We start from the raw sequence: 20662 nt of genomic DNA, 5'->3' as shown, positions 1-20662 counted from the left end.
TAATGTCATTTTTAGGGCCCTTAAAGACAAAATATGATGGAATTATAAGAACTATATTAAATAAAAGTAAAAGTTGTAGGATTGAAAATTAATGAAGCAAAATTTATATGACTGGATTAAATTTTGAGCAAAGTTTGAAACTGTATTTTGTAATTTAGCCTATTTCTAAATACCTCTAATAAGTCATCCAGAGATGTGTGAGTTCATCTAGATGTACAACCTTTTTTTTTTTTTACAATTTCTGAGGAGATGGGTTACAGTTGTACTATAAAATTGATGTTAATAATAGTCTCATTAAAAATTAATAAGACACTGTTATTATTTATTGTTGGTGCAAACACAATGATAATAGAAATAACACAAAGAGAAACTGAATAATACTTCTAAATCTTATTAATTTAAAGAGAGAAATTACACAACACTATTTGGACTGAGTCGCGATTAGGTCTATTATTTTGATGTAGTGAGTGTTACAAGATTAATTGCTTAATATTAATTTGATGGATTTTTGATACCTCCACCCTTCACCTCCCTCTTGGAGTATGTATCTAGCCCAATATTTGATTAAATTTATATTAGCACATTAATCACTACAATTAAAAAAAATAGAATAGTCTCTCTCATTTTCAATGTAGAATTAAACATTTTCACTAACTCCTCATTTTTCATATTCACTCCCACAACTTTACATTTAAATTGTAATATTTATTCATTTTAATTAATTAATATTAAAATGCTCCAACATCTACTGCCTTCGATATTGTAAACAAAGATGTGAAATTTTGTTGCATTTATAGCATTATTGTAAGTGTATTAGATTAGTCAATCCAACTTTCTTAATTTCCCATGTAAGAAGGGTTCGAGTAACAACTTAGTAGTAATGATATCTTTTGAGGGTTCGTGTAGTTTTGATTCAAATCATACTTCTATCTCTCCTTCCTCTACTATCTAACTATTTAAAAAAAAGACCTTCCCAAATCCCAAATCCCAGATCTGCACCGGAATCCTGTTTGTTTAATTGATTATGGTGATAAGGTGATTCCAGAAAGAGTGAGATAGGAAATGGAAAAATAGTTTTTTTTTGTTAATTATTTTTCTTAAGTAAAATAAAATGTTAATGCGCAAATTTTTTGGGGGGAATTTAATAGTTGTAAGTTAAGGACTCTATGACATAAATCGGAGGACAACGGTCTTTTTTTTTTTTTTAATGTCAAGGACAAAGGATTTTTTTTTTTTTTTTTTGAGAAAACAAGAACAAAGGATTTTGATTTTATTGATTAGTCTCTACCTCTAATTATTGAATAGCTATTTGAAAACCTTTAAAACACTTGAAGAATGGGACAATTTCAGCGGCTCCCCCAAATACTGTATTGCACACGAGTGCGTTCCATGATCTAGTGATTACAAAATAAAATAATAACAAAGCACAGCAACAAAGAAACACTTTCCTTTCCAGGCCACAATCTTGTTAAATACATCTTAATGTTACTACTTGAGAAATACTAATAGTCACAAGGGTAACAGCAAATTATGATACAATTCAATCCTACTTGAAATTTAATTATCATGGGCGTGGTCTAATGTAAGCAATAGCAGTAAACATGGTCTGAATGACCGTAAGATACAATAAAAGAAACGTGATAAGATATGATATACAATTGACTGGTGAAGAAAAATATTCACGTCTTATCGCTGCCTGGATCTTGAGGTACGCCTTATTGCTACGTAGATAAATATTGTGTATCAGTGGAGAAAGGTAGCAATCATGCCAATCATAAGCAACATCCTTGGTAAGATCATTGAGAAGCTCAGAAACTTCATTGTCGCTGCCCAGAACATGATAAAAGATCTTCTTCTTACGAAGAATTTGAACGTCTTCGGGAGTGTTCACAAGTCCATCGAAGAACATAATATAAGATGTGAAATAAGGTCGTACAATTTTATCGCATTGTTCATAGGCAACAAGATTTCTCAATATAGGTCCAGTTTTATGGTCAATGAAAAGAGGAGGAATCTCTAGTAAAGCCCTACCAGTCAAGAATGTCATGTGGTGGCTATGGTATTTGATGTCTAATAGGTCACCCTCTCCACTCTTTAAGAAAATCCCAACTCGTTGGAGCTCCCTAACACTAGGTATTAAACACTTTTTCTCTTGCATCAGTGACCCAAAAGAGCTTGGAAGGGGATGATGATATATGGGTTTGAAAGTTGAGTGAAAAAGTGCAAGTAAATGGTCAGGTGCTTGTTCAAGAAAGTGGTCTTGTATTGGTGTTTTTTGTGCTCGAGTGAGTAAAGGGTCAAGGAACTTAAGTGCAACATGAATGAGAGGAGGCTCATGGCCTAAGCTTGTGAGTTGATATAATTCTTGTAGGACAAAAAATGGTAGTTGGTTTTCGAGCTTCACCAAATCCAACCTAATAACAGGTAGCTTCCAACGTGTTCTGAAGATGGGATCATCTAAAATTTCCTGCAAGAAGATGCATTGGATTAACAAAATTTCCTTCAATAAAATGTAGGTTTCCACTTTCCCCACTTTATTTATTTATTTAAAATTTTTTTTTTTCTTATCATCTAGAAACATCAATATTTTAGTTTTTTGGATTATAAGTGGGGGTTCCTTTTTTACTTGACTTGCTTTCGTAATGAAAGGGGAATCTTAATCATTTTTCCTTTTTTTCTTTTGAAGAAAATGTTAGTCTTGATCATTTCTAGGTTTTTTTTTTTAATGTCATAATCAAGGGAAAAAGGTGTTTATATATGATTCCCAGTATAAGGCAACAAGGAAAAAGGTCTTTAATTATATGACTTGCAACATGTTCTTTTGTTTCGTATACATCTTTTTTTTTTACTGGTTTAGAAGCTAGTTTTGTTCCCCCCAAAGAAAAGAGAATGAATTGAGTTTAAGGGTTTGGGATAAAAAATTTTGTTAAAATAATTTCAATTGAAAAAAAATTTAGGGATAATTATTTGTATTTAGTTGTGTTCTTGAAAATGCTCTAATTTTTATTAAAAGTTTGACCCATATGAAAAAATCCCAAACTTTCATATAATTATATATAAATATTAAATAAAAACGTTAATTCACAACTTTAAAATATTAATATTAAAAAAACAATGCAAAAATTAAAAATAAGGACAATCAAAATAAAATTTGTTGAAAATTTAACTAATAATTAAAAATGTCAAAATAGAAGTGCAACAAAAAAGAATAATAAAACTATCTACTACTTGTGGAAGGGGGAAGCCCAAAGAAAGATGATCGCCAAATGGATTCAACTTGAGGAACAACTAGGTCCAACTATTTATCATATCAGGCTTAGTACTATTAGGATAATCCAGTTAGTGAAACCGAGGAAGGCAGTTCGCCCAAGGAGCCCGAGGAGCAAACACTCCTCGGGAGATTGGGGACAAATCACCAAGGCTATAAGGTTGAAGACTGAGGAAGGAAGTAGTGGCGTGCAAGAAAGGGAAGGAGGAACCTTCTAGATAAAGTACTTATATATCACCTCCCTATTTAATGCACTATACTAACTTAGGTTGCCGCATTAATAGCAAAATGAACCCTGATCAGTGCACTCACAGCCTACAGCCTACAACCGATTCTACCACCACTAACAAAGCAGTAATAGGACAAGTATCTAAGGAGGGATCAATGACCATCCAAGTAGAAGGCTTGGAAGCAATCATAGCAACTATATATAGGAAGGAAGATCCTCCTAGAAAGGGGATCAGAAAAATCTAAGGGGGGAGAAATAGAGATATAGAGAGAGAAATTGAGAATTGTGTAACTGAGAAATGTATATCCTAAGAACTGTTGCTCCTTGGCTATCCAGAGGAAGAGCTTGAATATGAATCTCTATTTCCTTGCTAGTTATTATTCTCTACTAAAATTATTATCTTAGCCAATTTTCTTTCTTTAAATTATCAAACGAAGTTACGAAGGCTTGAAGGGTTGACCTTGACAATCCACCTCTACAAATTAATTGTATTGAGCCTCCATTCTAACTTGTTCTTATATAGTTTGAGTCGAATTGTTCGTTTTGCCCCCTACACTAATAAATTCACAAATTCACATGCATAACTACAAACACTTGAAACCTCCCCAAAAGTACAGTTGAAAGTTATTTTTGTGCTACTTTTAAAAATTTAGGAGCCATTTCCAAAACTTTTGAGTCTTAAAGAGGGTGTATGATTTAGGCCTGATGAAGTTTTCAGCCATCCCAAACATCCAAAAATGAGAAAAATGTTTTATGTTGAAACAAACTAGACCTAAACTTTATGTTGTTGAACTGAAAATTATAAAATTCTTCATTTTGTTCCAACTTGAAAAAAATAATTTTTTATGTTTTTTAAGAGAAAAAAAAAATTCAATTACTGCAAAAAATCAAAACTTATAGATTAATTATACTCTATTAAATCATACGAATAAGAAGTCCTCAAAGTCAATCAAATTTCAAAAGTATTGTAATTGAACTAATATCTTAATATCTCTTAGTGCTTCCGATGAAAACTTCAAATTCCTTCATTTCGAATTATTAAATAATAATAAATAAATAAATTAGGCAAATGAAATAATTGGAATGGATTAGTGGCTACATTTCCACTCCTTAGATAATAGCGGAAGAGCTCAATTATGAAGCAACCATCAATGACCATCATGCGGACAAAATCATCTGTAGAAATGTGTTCAAAGGCCTCTGAGTAGCACCATCCTGCTCTCCCTTCCAACCTCTTCATGGCGTCAGCAAGTTGTTGGAGCCAGTGTTCTCTTTCTTCCTTGCTTTCATAACGCATGGAACCGAAAAGAAACCGGAGTTTATGCTCTTCCATCTCTTGTAGCAGGGCATTTTTGTAATGAAAAGGGCCAATAGAGACAAGCACAGGGTCATAGGCATGTTTATTTACTCGTTTCATGTTTGTAGGAGCCCGGAACATTGTGCATCGCATTGGACAACATCTTCGGGTGGCAAATGATTCTTCTTTCATGGAGTACTCATTGACAAGCTTGAGCACCCAATTAGGAGTTGAACTTGTACTTGTAATTGTGGGATAGTCAAGCTTTTGGTTAAGGGATATATCTTCTCTCAGACCAGTGCTTCCCACCCCCAGTAGCAGTGAATCTGAATTATTAATTGCTTCCCTACTCATGTGGTTCATGAAGTTGTTCTCCATTTCTTGGAGAAATTTTGAAGAATGCAAAGTATGACCAGATACTATGATCTTAGCAATTCAAAATGATTATGTAATGGATTCAATAATTCTCTAATCTTATTATGGTATCTGCAGGGTCAAGTCAAGTCTAGCAGATAAAATTAAATATTTCCTCAATTCTTTTAGAGACCCCATTTTTATAGCTAGGATATGACCTTTTTGACCCCTACTCTACTTACCCTGCTAGCAACTATTTTGCGTGGAAAAGGTTGTTAACATTTACCATTATTCCCATTATTAATGAAATAGAATATTAATATTAGGCGTAAACACCACTCAGTTGCTATTTAATAACATAAAAGGCTAAAATAGTAAAAACTCACTCCATTCGAATTTGTATTCTTAAAAATTTTTGTAACCTATGAATAGTAAGATTGCATATATACAACCTACTATTCATAAGTTATAAAAAAAAAAAAAAATTAATCTAGTAGTTGTGTGTAAAGAGAAAAAAAATAGTGGGAGGAAAAAGAGAGAATAATATTATTTTATTATTTTATTGGGTTGTATATAAAAATAAAAATTGGGATGTAGAGTGAATTGTAAAATAAATTGGTAAAATAGATAAAACAGTGTTTGAGGATGCAAAATAGGATTTTTTTTTTTTTTTTTTCATCCTGGATGCTAGTGCTCAATTGTTCTTACTTTTTCATTAGTATCATTTCAAAAATTACATACAGAAACAAATGATAAGAATAGTTCAAGAAAAAAGAAAAAAAAAGATAAGAGTCACGTTTTGTTACTTCATGACATAGGCAATGACACGTCATGCTCACACCTAAAGCTTATATCATATCAATCCTCATGATTTAGCGTGGAAATTCATCTCAGTGAACCTATAAATCAGAATTGGAATTATATATAACTAGTCACTAACCCGTGCGATGCACGAGATAATTAAATAAAAATTAAAAGTATTTATTTTGCTTAAAGGTTTATGATTTAGTTTTAAAAAATGTATAACTTGAAAATAAATGAAAATAAGTAATTTTTTTGTTTAATATAATAGTTTAGAAAAATTCTTTTTCTTTCATATCATTGGTTTCACATAACACATTCCAGCGTGGACTATTCTATAGTGATGACTTCACATAATACTCAACTACAATTGAATCTACTATCCACCATCAATCTAATCTATGTTATCTTGATAGTAGATCTACAAATTTCATTTTCATATTCTTAGAGTTTGCCACATCATTATTGTTATCTATAATATAATATAAAACTGAAAATTTTGACTTTTTTAGATACTTACATTAGAATTAGGATTAAAAATATAATTATAATTTTTTTTAAGTAGACCTCACGTTAGAATATTTTTTTTAAAAAGGACTCACTTTAGGTTTCAAAAAAAGAAAAAACTAAGATTCACGTAAAAAAAAAAAAATTGGATTAAGGAAAAAAGAGAGAGACTCCTATTAGGACTTTCTCACTTTTATAAATTAAAATGATGATGTCACGTTAGAATATATATATATATATATATATATATATATATATATATATATATATATATATATATATATATATTTATATTAAAAGGACTCACTTTAGGTTTCAAAAAAAGAAAGATTCATGTAAAAGAAAAACTTTAGGATTAAGGAAAAAGAGAGAGACTCCTGTTAGGACTCTCTCACTATGTAGTTTAAAAAATTAAAATTAAAAAACAAACTTTAGGATTAAGGAAAAAAGAGAGAGACTCCTGTTAAGACTCTCTCACTATTTAGTTAAAAAAATTAATTTTTTTTATAAATTAAAATGATGATGTGGAAAATTGTGAGTGCTTCAGAGGTTTCAGTTATATATATATATGGATTAGTGGAATCGGAGTTTGCCATGATGATATATATATATATATATATATATATATATATATATTGATGGCTTCATGGACACCTAATTCCTCGGGAAAGTTCTACTGTCGTGAGTGGAAGGTGGTAGAGCTGCTGCTATGAAAAATCTATGTTTATGATGCTGGATTTTGGCCAAATTGAAAGGCATCATCAGTTTTTTTTTTTTTTTTTTATTTATTTATTTTATAATTTGGTTATTAGGAAGTAAGGTTGTCCATCTTGACCTGTCACCTGGCCCACCTGCCAAAACCACCCGACCCGACGCTAGCGATGGTTAACGACAGATTTCCAAGTTCAGAATCTGAAACTGGCAGGTCAGTCGGTGGGTCTTCACATGAAAAACCGAATTCAAGCGACTCGACCCACCTCCACCTCTCTCAAACACAGATCCGACAAGATTTGTTGAGATCTAGAGAGATCTTGACGAGATCCTTCGAGATCTAGGAAAATTTTGACAAGATCTGTTGAGATCCAGCCAGTTCTTGTTGAGATTTGGCTAGTTTTTGACAAGATCTGTCAAGATCCAGCCAAATCTTGACGAGATCTCATTGAGATTTAGCCAGTTCTCACTGTCGTTGCTGCTCCATCAGTTTCTACCAAAACTGAAGCTGTCCACCCAAAACAAAATTGAACCAAATTGTGGTTTTGGGGGGGATCAAACTTCCTGTCACCCAAAGTAGTCGAGTCAGTTTCAGGTTCAGCACAAACCCGACCTAGACCGACCTATAGATAGCCCTACTAAGAAGTAGTTGCTTGGAAAGTTGCTAGATTTTCTCCCCCTAAATTGATAAAAAGATTAATTCCCTTTTTTAATTTTTCTTTAAAAAAATTATTTTTTATTAAATTAGAAAAACTCAAAAATACCAAAATAAAACATTGTTCATAAGACACCTAGGGACATAGTATAACATAATTATCTGAAACAAAGAAGGCAAAATTACCTTGTTTAAGTTATCAGAAACAAAGAAGGAAAAATTATTGATGTTAGTAACTGATTTCTGGATACTAACCAAAAATTTTATTTTAAGATTTGTTTTGTTTTTATTTATTTCTATTTTTATATAAGATGAGTTAGCCATGTGTATTTCCTTTCAGTTGCTTAGAGCCCGTTTGGTTTATGGGTTTTCATCACCCAATTTTCAGTTTTCATCACTCATTTTCCAAATTTGTGGGCCCCACACCAACTTTGTTTGTTTGGATCAATTTCTTAACTCAATTTCCATAACTCAATACTGAAAAAAATGAGTATGAGTTATGGAAATTGAAAACAAATCTTTGATGTTTTTAGTTTTTGAGAATTGAGTTTCGGTGGCATTTTTGTAAAATTAAGCAAATAATGGGACCCACCCGTATGACTTGTCCCATCACATCAGGTCTCTCTCTAAAAATCAGTTTGGCCTCATTTCTTTTTCTCTAGCCCGTTATCTTTCCTCCCCTTCAAATTTTTCTACTACCTAGAGCTCTTTCCTCACCAAACCTCCATTGCTCCTCCATAAATCACCACGAGCCACCGTGAGATGGCTCTCAATCGAGTCTCTCGGTTCAGGTAGCCTAGATCAGTTCAATCTCAGCCTCATTCACTTTGGCCTATGCTCTCTCTCTCTTCCCCTTTGCCAAATCATTTTCTCTCTCTTGAGTTTGGGCGAGAATTCTCTCTCTCTCTCTCTCTCTCTCTCTCCTCCCCTTTGCCAGATCGGTTCATCTCTCTCCTCAATTTCATATTTTCATGATTTGGGTCTCTGATCTAAGGATTTGGATTTGAGCTTTTGGTTGTGGTTATGGTTTGAGACTTGGGCTAGTGGAGCTTGTGGTTATGGGTTTTCTATGCATTTGTTTGGATTTTTTGGTGGAGGTTGTGATTGTGTTGAGGGATGTTGGTGGTGGAGGTTGTGGTTGTGGGTTTCTGGGTTTGCTGTTGGTGGTGGTGGATTCTAGGTTTGCCATTGGTGGTGGTGGAGCTGGGTTTGGGTGTATGGGTTTCATATTCTTTGTGTAGAGTCACGTAGGTAAGGAGATTAAAAGGGAAGGAAAACTGAATAGAAAAATGGTAGAGGATTAAAAAGAAGAAGAGAACTTGTTCCCGATTTTCGCATGCGTTGAAGTGGGAGGTGACTTTGCTTTTCGATTATTAGCTACTCTGCATTTTATGGGTTTTCTGATGGGAGAATGTGAAAAAGGATGAATAGCAAAAAAGAAAAGGGACGCGGGTATCAACCATAACCTTTTGTGTAGTGTGAATGGGTGGACTCCACCAATTTAGCAAATAGTGGAGTTAAAAACTAAGATATATGACTGAGTTTTGTAACCAAACAAAAGTGTTGGATTTTTTGAGCGATAGTAGGGTTTGGGTTATGAGTTATGGATTTTGAGTTTAAGTTATGAACATTGAGTACTAAGTTATGAAAACTGAGTCAGCCCTAAACCAAACGAGCCATTAAGCTTTCGTTCATTACAATTGGGTTGCTATGGGTTTATTTAATTATTTATTTTTAAAAGAGAAAAACCTTATTTTGCGGGCTGGGAAACCCTCAAAAAAGATGAAACATTTGTTTCAAGGGTCATGTAGGCCATCGAAATTTTTGTTCCGAGAAAATTTGTTTCAAAAGTTATCAAGGGCCATCTAGACTCTCAAAACAATTTTTTTTTTTTTAGGGATTTCAATACTTTTTTTGAGGGTTTTGACCCTCAAAAAAACCAACTTTGCATTTCCATGGAATATGTACATTGACTTGATATAATCAACCGTGCATGTTTTATGGAGATAAAGATTTACACTTGATGTAATCAACCAAGTGTTATTAGTTTTACAGTTCTCCATATGCATACATATACCAACATCAAAATATCAAAAATCATTCATATTCATCACCAAAATAACATCAAAATATCATTTTAATCAAAACACCAGCATCAAAATAAAATTCACATCCACATCCATGTTCATACAAATGCATATACTATCACCGACATAAATATATAAATTTGTTCCATTAGTGTACGCAATCATCTTACTAAATTAGTGTTTAACACATTAAGACAATACATAATTCTGCAATCATCATGAACGGCTCAATGTCTTCGGTCCAACTTTGTTATATGGGCCTACAAAGAATAGGAACATAAGGAAGAAGATGGCAGCTCCTCACTTGTATCCTTCATTCCCCCCAAGACTTACCACACATGGAAACAAAAGCATAGATAGATATATGCATAGATTTTCAAGCATCAGATAAATGGCATTAGCGAAAAAAATAGATATAGAAATGACCACTTTCTCTCTAAAAGGTGGTTGTTGATACTCATTTACGCGACGCATTTTCTACCAAGCCCAACTTTCTTGTGGGTATAGTTCATGTATTATAATATATTTTATTCTTTTAAACATGACCCAAGTCCATGTGACATATTGGGAAAATTGAGAAAGTGTGGTTTGGAAGGTATGGGTCGATTTCTTTCGAACTTTTTGCATGAGCCCAACTCATGCGTGCTACCAAGTGAGCAATGGATACTAGTAGCATCTTAGACTTATGGAGGATGTCTTGTATCTAAAATCTCCACCCTAAATGAACTTTAATACTTTGGTTGACTGTGGCTCAAAATTTTCCCCAAACCCATTTTTTCCTTTAAAAATAGTTGGCTTTCATTGGCCAACTCTAGCTGCTAGCCCTCACTTAGGTGAGCCTCCCAAGAGTCTGAAATAACTAAAAATGAGGAGCCAATGGGGGCTTAGTCAAATCTTTCCCAAGTTATGCATAAAGCAAGCTAACTCTTTTACCCAACTAAAGTAAATTTGAACCAAACTTCAACTTAGTACCTTGTAAGTACATAGCCTCTTCTTTTAACCTAAAAACTAGTTATTAAGGACACCTAAAGGTTACTATGAAACTCTCCATTCAGTTTAAAACAAAACCAACCACGTTTTACCTAGATAGCTGAAACGTTAGAGCAAAAACCCATTTAGCTAGCCAAATTCTCATAATTCTGAAGTTTAGGGGTGGAAATATGGGTACAGAGGAATCTTTCCTCACTTTCTCATAACCTCTCTTAATTTCTTCTTCTTGCTGACTGTGGGTTGAAGTTTCAAACCTGTGTATATTTTCTGCATTTTCTTGTATTTTAGTTATGGCATTTTGATTTCTCTCTTGTTAAAGCACAATTAGCCTTTGTTCATTATACTTTTGGAATTTTGGGCTTGTGTCTTCACAAATAAACACTTCTAAAGACGCCTCTGCTGGCTATTTGGCCCTTTCTCACATTTTGGGCTTGTGTCTTCACTATTTGGCCCTTTCTCACATTTTTTGCCCTTGTCGCAAAAAGTCCCCAACATGAGTGCACAATCACTCATGTTGCTGGCTATGAGGACTTCTGTGCTGATGCCAAGGAGACTTACCCTGAGATGGATTTTGACTCCTTCAAGATTTCCATTGCCACTGAGAGTTCTCTACTTCCAACGAGCTCTGAGGATGTCAATATTGTGGACGACGCCTCAACAAAGCCTGCCAAGGACGCCTCTGCTTCCAACAAGGACGACCCGAAGTCTGGGGGTGATACCCCCAGTGGTTTATCCATTTATTTATTTACATTTGTTGAGGATGCTCGTTGTTTTGGGCTTTATTTCAAAATTATTTAAGTACAATTCCCTCGTCCAAGTTTATGGAAGAGGAACAAATACAATTGCCTTCATTGACTTTACATAATTCAAGATTTTTGGACGGTGGTCGTCTACCCTTTTTTAATTTTATAAATGAATGTCTGCTTTTATTTCTCACTTGGTGTTGAACATGTTATATGCTTTATGAAAGAATTTTGTTTACATCGTCCATGTTATTTCTATGGTTTTTAAGTGTGGTCCGTCCACTCATGAAGGCATTTAGCTCGTCCATGTTAGAATAAAATTTTTATGCTCAACACTTCTACCATTCTTTAAATTTCACAAGTATAACTTGTCTATGAATGACGTTTCTTTTGCTAGCTTTATTCGTCCATATATTTGACTTATAGCCTGCATTATTCTTCGTCCATAAGTTGGGCGATTCTTTATTCATCTTTTGGTCAAGATGTTTCCAGCATTTACTCGTCCAAAGATTGGATTGTTTGGCTGGTTAAATTCATCCATGGACTTTGAAATATTTTTACGTGCACGTTTTTCCTCGTCCATTAATTAGATGAATATACCTTAGGTTTTACCTAATCTAGTGCTTAGACGAATATACCTTGGTTATTTTTCTTTGCTCAATTCTTATTCTAAGGAAAGCTTATAGACGTTACATCCCTGCGTCTAGAGATTTTACTCGTCTTAGGCCTTTAGCCATCTTATGGACTAGTTCGAATGAAGATAACATGAGAATTAAAAATTCACACAACATCATATACATTGGGAATCCAAACTATATATACATAACATAAACATTGTCCACAAGCATGGCATATGATAAGAAGCTAGTGCCTTAGGGAATGAAAAATACTTATATACAAATAGATAGACTAAGAACATGACTTCGTCCATTACAAATTCATCCATAGATAGCGCAAAAGTTAGAAACTAATGCACTTTTAGGGAATTAAAATATTTTAAAACTTGCAGTAGTAGTAATAAACATAAGCAAATATGAGGAAAACAACACATAATTTCAACTTCGTCCATGATGCTCGTCCATGGTGATGCTCGTTTAGGCTGACCCTTCATTGATAGTATCTTCTCAAATGCTCAACATTTCGTGGGTGTTCTAGCTTCCATCCATCTAGAGCTTCCAAGTAGTATGACTTCTACCTTTTGCAGTTGATTACCCTATAAGGTCCTTCCCAATTAGGCTCTAGCTTTCCATGGGCTGGATTTTTGGTTGCCAAGGAGACCCTTTTAAAGATGAGGTCCTTAATGTTGAAGCACCTGGGTTTTACCATTGCAACATATTGTCTAGCCATAAGACTCTTGTATCTTGTTGTCCTTTGCTCTGCGTCCATCCTTACCTTTATAAGATCAAGGTTAAGGTGAAGTTGTTCTTCATTCTCCTCATCCTAATACCTCATAACCCTATGATTGGCCATGTGCACTTCTGCTGGTATGACTGCTTTACTTTCGTAGGCTAGCTTGAAAGGAGTTTCTCCTGTGGGGGTTCTCACAGTTGTCCTATAAACCTATAGTATACCTAGTAGCTCATCTGGCCATACTCTGTTTGCCCCCTCAAGCTGAGTCTTGATGATCTTTAACAAGGATCTGTTTGCTACTTCAGCTTATCCATTTACTTGTGGGTGGGAGGGTGAGGAATAATGATTCTTGATTCCTAGCTGCTAGTAGAATTCTCTAAAGGGTGTGTTATTAAATTGTCGTCCATTGTCTGAAAATAGTACTCTGGGTACCCCAAACCTGCATACAATGCTTTTCTAGACAAAGATTTTGACATTTTGCTGTGTGATTTTTGCTAAGGGTTCAGCTTCCACTCATTTAGTGAGATAATCAATCCCTACTACTAAAAACTTCATCTGCTTGGTTCCAATTGGAAAGGGACCCAAAATATCAAATCCCCATTGTGCAAACGGCCATGAAGCCATCATTGAGGTAAGGTACTCCAACGGTTGTCTAGGGTCGTTACTGAATCGTTGACATTGATCGCACACCTTCACATAAGCCTTGGCATTTGCTTGAATGGTTGGCCAGAATAACCTGCATGGACGACCTTGTGGACGAGTGCTCTAGCTCCTGAATGGTTTCCATATGCTCTCTCATGGACTTCTCTCAATACATAGTTTGCTTCGTCTGACATTGATCACACACCTTCACATAAGCCTTGGCATTTGCTTGAATGGTTAGTCAGTAATAACCTGCACGGACGACTTTGTGGACAAGTGCTCTAGCTCTTGAATGGTTGCCACATGCTCCCTCATGGACTTCTCTCAATACATAGTTTGTTTTGTCTGGAGCTAAACAACTTAGGTAAGGCTAAGAGAAGCCTTTTTTGTATAACACCCCATCTATAAGGATGTACTTTGCTAATCTGATCCTTAGCTTTCTAGCCTGGTCTCTTTCTTCTGGAAGCCTTCCATCTGTTAGGTAGGTGACTATTGGGGTCATCCAATTTTCTTCACCTTCTTGGCATGTATACTTGGCATGTATTGGACTTCATCAGACTCGTCCACCGTTCCATCTGTCGAGGCTTCCTTGGCTAAGGCATCTGCTTCCATGTTTTCTTCCCTTGGGACTTGAATGAAACTAGCTTCTTTAAATTTCTTAACAAGGCATGTCACCTTATTAAGATATTTCTTCATTCGTTCTTCTTTAGCTTCACACTTTCCATTCACTTTACCTATAACCAACTAAGAGTCACCATGGACGACTATTGACTTCGCCTCTAAGGACTTAGCCAATTCTAGCCCCTTAAGAAGGGCTTCATACTCAACTTTATTGTTGGTTGTTTGATATTGTAGATGAACCTTATACTTTAACTTATCTCCTTTTGGAGACTACAACACAACTCCTATTCCTCCTACATATAGTGTAAACGATCCATCCATATGGACGACCGATTTTTTAACCTCTTCCACCCTGTCTAATCCACCATGACTTGGAGTGAATTCTATAATGAAATCTGCTAGAGCTTGAGCTTTTATTGCATTTCTTGGTTGGTATCTGATATCAAACTTACTAAGCTCAACGGTTCATTGGACCAGTCGTCCTGTAGCTTCCAACTTTTTCATTGCCTTCTTGAGCGGTTGATCTAGCATGACTATAATGACATGAATCTAGAAGTAATGCCCCAGCTTTCTAGAAGCCGTTATTAATGCAAAAGCCAACTTTTCCATCATTGGATATCGTCCTTCTACTCCCCTTAATGCTCGGCTTGTATAATACACAGGCTTCTGCACCTTCCCTTCTTCTTTGATTAATGCTGAACTTACCACATGTGGGGATATTGCTAAGTATAAATATAACTCCTCACCTAGTTTGGATGGACTTAGCAGGGGAGCGGTGGTAAGATAGACTTTAAGATCTTGAATGGCTTTTTAGCACTCGTCCGTCCATTCAAATGCATTCTTGAGAACTTTGAAAAAGGGTAAAAATTTATCTGTGGTTTTTGAAACAAACCTGTTTAGAATTGCAACTCGTCTAGTGAGGGACTGGACTTCCTTGACATTCTTTGGTGGTTTCATGTTTAGTACGGCTTGGATCTTATCTGGATTTGCTTCAATTCCCCTTTGTGAAACCATAAATCCTAGAAATTTCCTTGATGAAACCCCGAAGGAACACTTACTTGGATTCAGCTTCATATTGTATTGTCTAAGTGTGTCAAAGGTCTCTTATAGGTCGTCTAGATGTTTCTCCTCGTCCAAGCTCTTCACCAGCATATCGTCTACATAAACCTCTGCATTCCATCCTATCTGTGGACGGAACATATGATTGACTAACCTTTGATATATTGCCCTCGCATTCTTCAAACCGAAGGGCATCACCTTATAACAAAACAAACCTTGACTGGTAATGAAGGATGTCTTCTTTTGATCTGTCTCGTCCATCCTTATCTGATTATACCCTGAGAAGGCGTCCATGAAACTTAGTAATTGATGACCTGTTGTTGAATCCACCAATTGATCAATACGTGGCAAAGGATAACTATCTTTGGGGCAAGCTTTGTTCAAATCAGTGAAGTCTACACACATCCTCCATTTGCCATTTGTCTTCTCGACCATCACCACGTTAGCTAACCAATCGGGGTAATAAACTTCCCGAATAAATTTTGTTGTGGTTAACTTTTGGACTTCTTCCTTAATAGCATTGTCTCGTTCTGGAGCAAAGACCCTCTTTTTCTAATGAACAGGCTTGGAAGATAGGTGCACATTCAATCGATGGGTAATAACACTTGGATCAATTCTTGGCATGTCTTCATGACTCCATGCAAAAACATCAATGCTCTTCTTTAAGAACTGAACGATATCTTGCTTCATCTTTTCCTTAGTAGTTGTTCTTACCCTCTTCTAGAAGGATGTCTTCCAGAACTTTGGGGGGCTCTGCTACAACTCTTCTCTTCTCTATGCTTATGGTCTGCACATGCTCACATAGCTAGGTAGCATTCTCTAGTGGCTAACTAATTTCCTTGCACTTGTCATATCCCATAGTCTGTTGAAAATTTGGTAGATAGGTGGTTGGTAGATGTTACTGCCTTCCAACTGTTTAAAGTTGGTCTTCCAATGATAGCGTTATAGGAAGATGAACAGTCCACCATGAGGAAATTCACTTCCTTAGTTATCTATTATGGATATGCTCCTACCACCATAGGTAATGTAATGGTGCCCACGGGGTTGCACTTTCATCCCCCCAAATCCTACCAAGGGCGAATCTACTGGACGGAGTTGATCTCATCCAAACCTCATTTGTTGGAAGGCAGGGTAATACAAGATGTCTGCCAAACTCCCATTGTCTACCAACACCTTTCTAGTCGTATAATCAGCAATGAGCAAAGTGATGACGATTGCATCGTCATGTGGGTTGTGAACCCTATTAGCGTCCTCGTCCGTGAATGTAATGGCTTGTTCATTTCCCCCTCTCGTCTTTGGGGGTCATCTAGAGAGTTGGACATTTTGTACCACCTTCAGGTATGTCTTCCTTGACTTGGAAGATTGCCATGTTGAGGTTTCTCCAATAATAACTCTTATTTCACCAAGTGAGGGCCGCGATGACTCTTCTGCCTTCCCCTTCAACTTTTCGTCCTTGTGATCTCGTCCAAGAAAGTTTCTCAATTTTTCTTGCTTGATGAGATTCCCTATCTGTTGCTTCAAGTTTAAACACTTGTCCGTGTCATGCTGGTGATCTTTGTGGAAGCGGCAATACTTGTTCCTATTGTGCTTGTAGGGATCTCCCTTCATTTTTTCTGGCCATTTCAAGGATAGATCGTCCTTGATTTGCATAAGTACTTGGTCGAGCGGAACATTTAAAGGCGTTTAATGCTGATTTCGTATTGAGAACGAACTTGCCTTTTTGTTATCTCTGTCATTCCTCTCTCTTGTTCGTGCCTTCTTTGGGCGAGGGCCTTATTCTGGATGGCATTGGAACTCTGCTTCCATTTGTTCTGCCTTCTTTCTCTTTTTGGCGATGATCGTGTCTTTTGCATTCATGAAGCTGTGGGTTGAATGGACGAGTTCAGCCATGGTCTGTGGTTCTTGTTCATAAAGCTTGTGTATGAATAAATCTGCCCTAACTCCATTGTAGAAGGCTGCTAACAACAGCTTATCGTCTATCTCGTCTACTGTCAAGGCTTCCCTGTTGAAACGGGTAATGAAGGACCGCAAACTTTCATTGTCCCCTTGCTCTATGGTTAAGAAGTTGGACGAGGAGCGTTTATGCCTTTGTCCTTTGATAAAGTTGTTGACGAACAACTTACTCAACTCCTTAAAAAAACCAACAGTATTCAGAGGTATTTTTCTGAACCACACTCGTGCTGGCCCCTTAAAGGTGGTTGGGAAGGCCCTACACATTATCTCATTAGGAACTCCTTGAAGATGCATCATGGTCTTGAAAGTTGCAATGTGGTCACACGGGTCGAATGTTCCATCATAAGAATCCAAGGAAGGCATCTTGAACTTGGAAGGCAAAGGATGACTGTTGATGGAAGTTATGAAGGGGGAATCAGTTCGATGAACCAATTCTTCTATAGGATTCGCTCTTCTCATATTCTCCCTCATCTCATCCATGACCTTCCTCATTTGATCCATTTCCCTCTCCAAGTGTGGCAGCCTTCGTGAAGCGGTACCTCTTGAGTGGCTCTCATGCTCAGCATCTTCTCCTTCCCTAACTTCTTGACTTTGGGCTTGTCCTTCCATGCATCTTTCATGACATTGTCTCAGATTAATCTCCCTAGTCAACTCCTAATTCTGACGGGTTAACTCGGCCATGACAGCTGCCATGGACTGCATTTGTTGGATGGAAGGCGGTTGTATGGCAGGTGCTAATTGGTGATCACAGTTAGGATGACTAGAAGCATTTCCACTCTCCTGATGACCTAGACTAGTGGCCATTGACCTTGTTCAGACCATATAACCTTTTGTCTAAGGAAGATAATTTACAGAGTACAAATTGAACATTTTCCTGTAGACAGCGCCAACTGATGATTCATAGAAAATCAGTAGGTTGAATGCTCCGGGCTTGATTGGGCTAATGATTGCTTGGAAGGCCTGAAAAGAAAAAGACACAAGATCAAAGGAGACTAGGGTGAACTGGCCAAGAACCCTCCAATGCTTAAGTTAGTTTTTTTCTCTAGAATTCAAGAATTCCAACTTTTTAGGCGCAGTGAAAACTTCTTTTCATTTGATGTGGATGAGTCCTTATATAGGGATTTTTGGAGTGGTTACTTGTTTAGTAACTTCCCCAATATATGTGGAAGTTTGAAGGTTTAGACTTAACTTCCACAACTGCTACAGAAGTTAAATAGTTTAGTCTTATCTTCTATAACTGCTATAGAAGTTAGAAGACTCAACCTTATTCTCAATAACTGCTATTGGAAGTTAAGAATATAGTGGGAGGTTAGAGCAATGAGTGAGGATTTCGCTCATTATTCAGAATAGTAGAATGTGGTCTAGGTTATAAGTTTCTAGATATAAACTTATTCTAAAAATCTCTAAGTGTTAAGGGGTCGTCCATTAGGTGCTTCCCTGATGGACGACCTTCACACCCACAGATGACCTCCTGAGTATGGACGACCTTCTCACGTTGGGTTAATATTTTTGCCTCTGGACAACACTATGGACGAATTGGAGATAATCAGATTTAGTTCACTATCAGATGCTATTTTGGCATTTTTAGTAAGTGTGTAAATGAGATCAAATAAAATTGGGACATGTGACTTATGTAAAAAAAAAGTACATCAATATTATGTTAATATTTTCAATTATCTTGTGTAAAAAAAATGTACATCAATATTATGTTAACATAAAAAAAAAATGTACATCAAAAAAATGAGATCAAATAATTTTGGCATTTTTTTTTAAGGAGGGAAATCTTTTATTAACAAAAAAAATATTGTCATTTATCTTGTGTATTTATCTTATTATTCTTAATTGCTTTGTTGTCTTAAAATTAAATCAATAAGATTTTGACATCTAATTAATTCAATTAAGGAAAAATTAGAGTTAAATACTAATAAATGTATGGTTTATACTATACAGTATAAGAATACGTACTAACTGTTGAATCTTGATGTGGAATGATGTTTTGATTGGATGGTCCTATCATTGCATTTGATATGTCATTTTGATTGTTTTGAACTCAATTATATTTTAGAGTGAGATTCTTGTTCATCTAACGGTTCAAACAACGTTTTTTCTCATATAGTATTTCAAAGTTGCAATTTTACCTTTGATGGATTACTTGGTTACAAAATAGGGTTTCTACAAAAGGATCCCCAATATAGCTTTAAAATGTTTGTGTTCTCCATCAAAGGATTTCTAAGGTATAGCTATACACAAGAAGTTTCCTTCGTAATTCAATATTTGGTTGTGCAACTTTCTCTAGAAATCATTTGAACAACAATAGTTAAAGGTATGATTGTTTTCTTCTGATGTTTCGAATTTCTTACATGAAACAAATCTAACACTAGTTTTGAGAAGTGCAGTTTTTGCCAACTGATGATTGGAATAAGGTAATTTCTAAGTTTGTGAGGTGAAGAGAATGATAAAGAGAGAAGGTTATGGTGTTATCAATTAATTGCTAGGTTTGTGAGATAGAGAGAAGGGTCAATAGAAAGAAAGTTATGGAGTTATCATTTACAAAACTAATCAACATAAGAAATCAACTAAATTACGAGGCTGTGTAAAATTGTGAGGACTTAAAAGCTAATGTGGTAAAATATTAAGCAAAATATTATGAAATCAACCAAAACTCAAACTTATTTGTATATAGCTTATTAATTAAAACCTTATATATATTTTAGATACAATTATAATAGTGTCTATCAAAGAACAATAACATATGTATAATCTTTATAAAATATCATTATTAGATGACATCATCAATTTCAATTGTTATAGATTTATCATCATGGAATAATTTTAATATTATACTACACACTTTGCTATAACTATCTTATATGATAGACTATGAGTAGTAGATAAAAAATGATAGGTCTATGTGATAGTAACAGACAATAATAGCAAAGTGTGTGTGAAAGTGTTAAGTACTAGAATTATTCTTCTTCTTAACTTCGATGCATATACAATAACCTAATCGTACATTTTTTTTTGAGAGAGAGTTTAAACCTATGGCATCCGCTCCTGATGATATCATTAGACCAAGACACCAATCAGTTTTTGGTGTAGGCGGGAATTAAACCCCAGATTTCTTATTCAACCATCAAAGACTTTACCAGTTGAGCTAGCTGGAATCCACAAATCATACATTTTATTAGAAAAATGTTGAGGCTGATTAAATGATGTTTATTTAGTCTTTTTTTTCTTCTTCGAATAAAGTTCAATTATTCTAATATACTCCAAAAACAATGGTAAACTGATAATAAATATATTATTATTTTTTGAAAAACACAATGCAATTTTGTAATTTTTAGAAATTATAAATTGTAATTAATATAACATTATTTCCAATAGGCTGAACGCTA

The 20662-nt window shown here is 35.3% G+C and overlaps 1 protein-coding gene across 1 annotated transcript; it reads right to left on the bottom strand.

Moving 5' to 3' along the window:
* Positions 1 to 1548: 1548 nt before the first annotated feature.
* On the bottom strand, positions 1549 to 5172 carry LOC142618255 (UPF0481 protein At3g47200-like). The gene is made up of 2 exons (XM_075791162.1): positions 4597 to 5172; positions 1549 to 2467 (listed from the first exon to the last, which is right to left on the bottom strand). Exons 1-2 carry the CDS (start codon positions 5170 to 5172, stop codon positions 1565 to 1567), a joined length of 1479 nt encoding a protein of 492 aa, XP_075647277.1. The 3' UTR covers positions 1549 to 1564.
* Between the last annotated feature and the right edge of the window lie 15490 nt (positions 5173 to 20662).

The sequence above is a fragment of the Castanea sativa genome, chromosome 12, assembly GCF_040712315.1.
Source record: "Castanea sativa cultivar Marrone di Chiusa Pesio chromosome 12, ASM4071231v1".
NCBI lineage: Eukaryota > Viridiplantae > Streptophyta > Magnoliopsida > Fagales > Fagaceae > Castanea > Castanea sativa.
The sequence above is the reverse complement of the archived record's forward strand: the minus strand, read 5'-3'. Positions and strand labels throughout refer to the sequence as shown.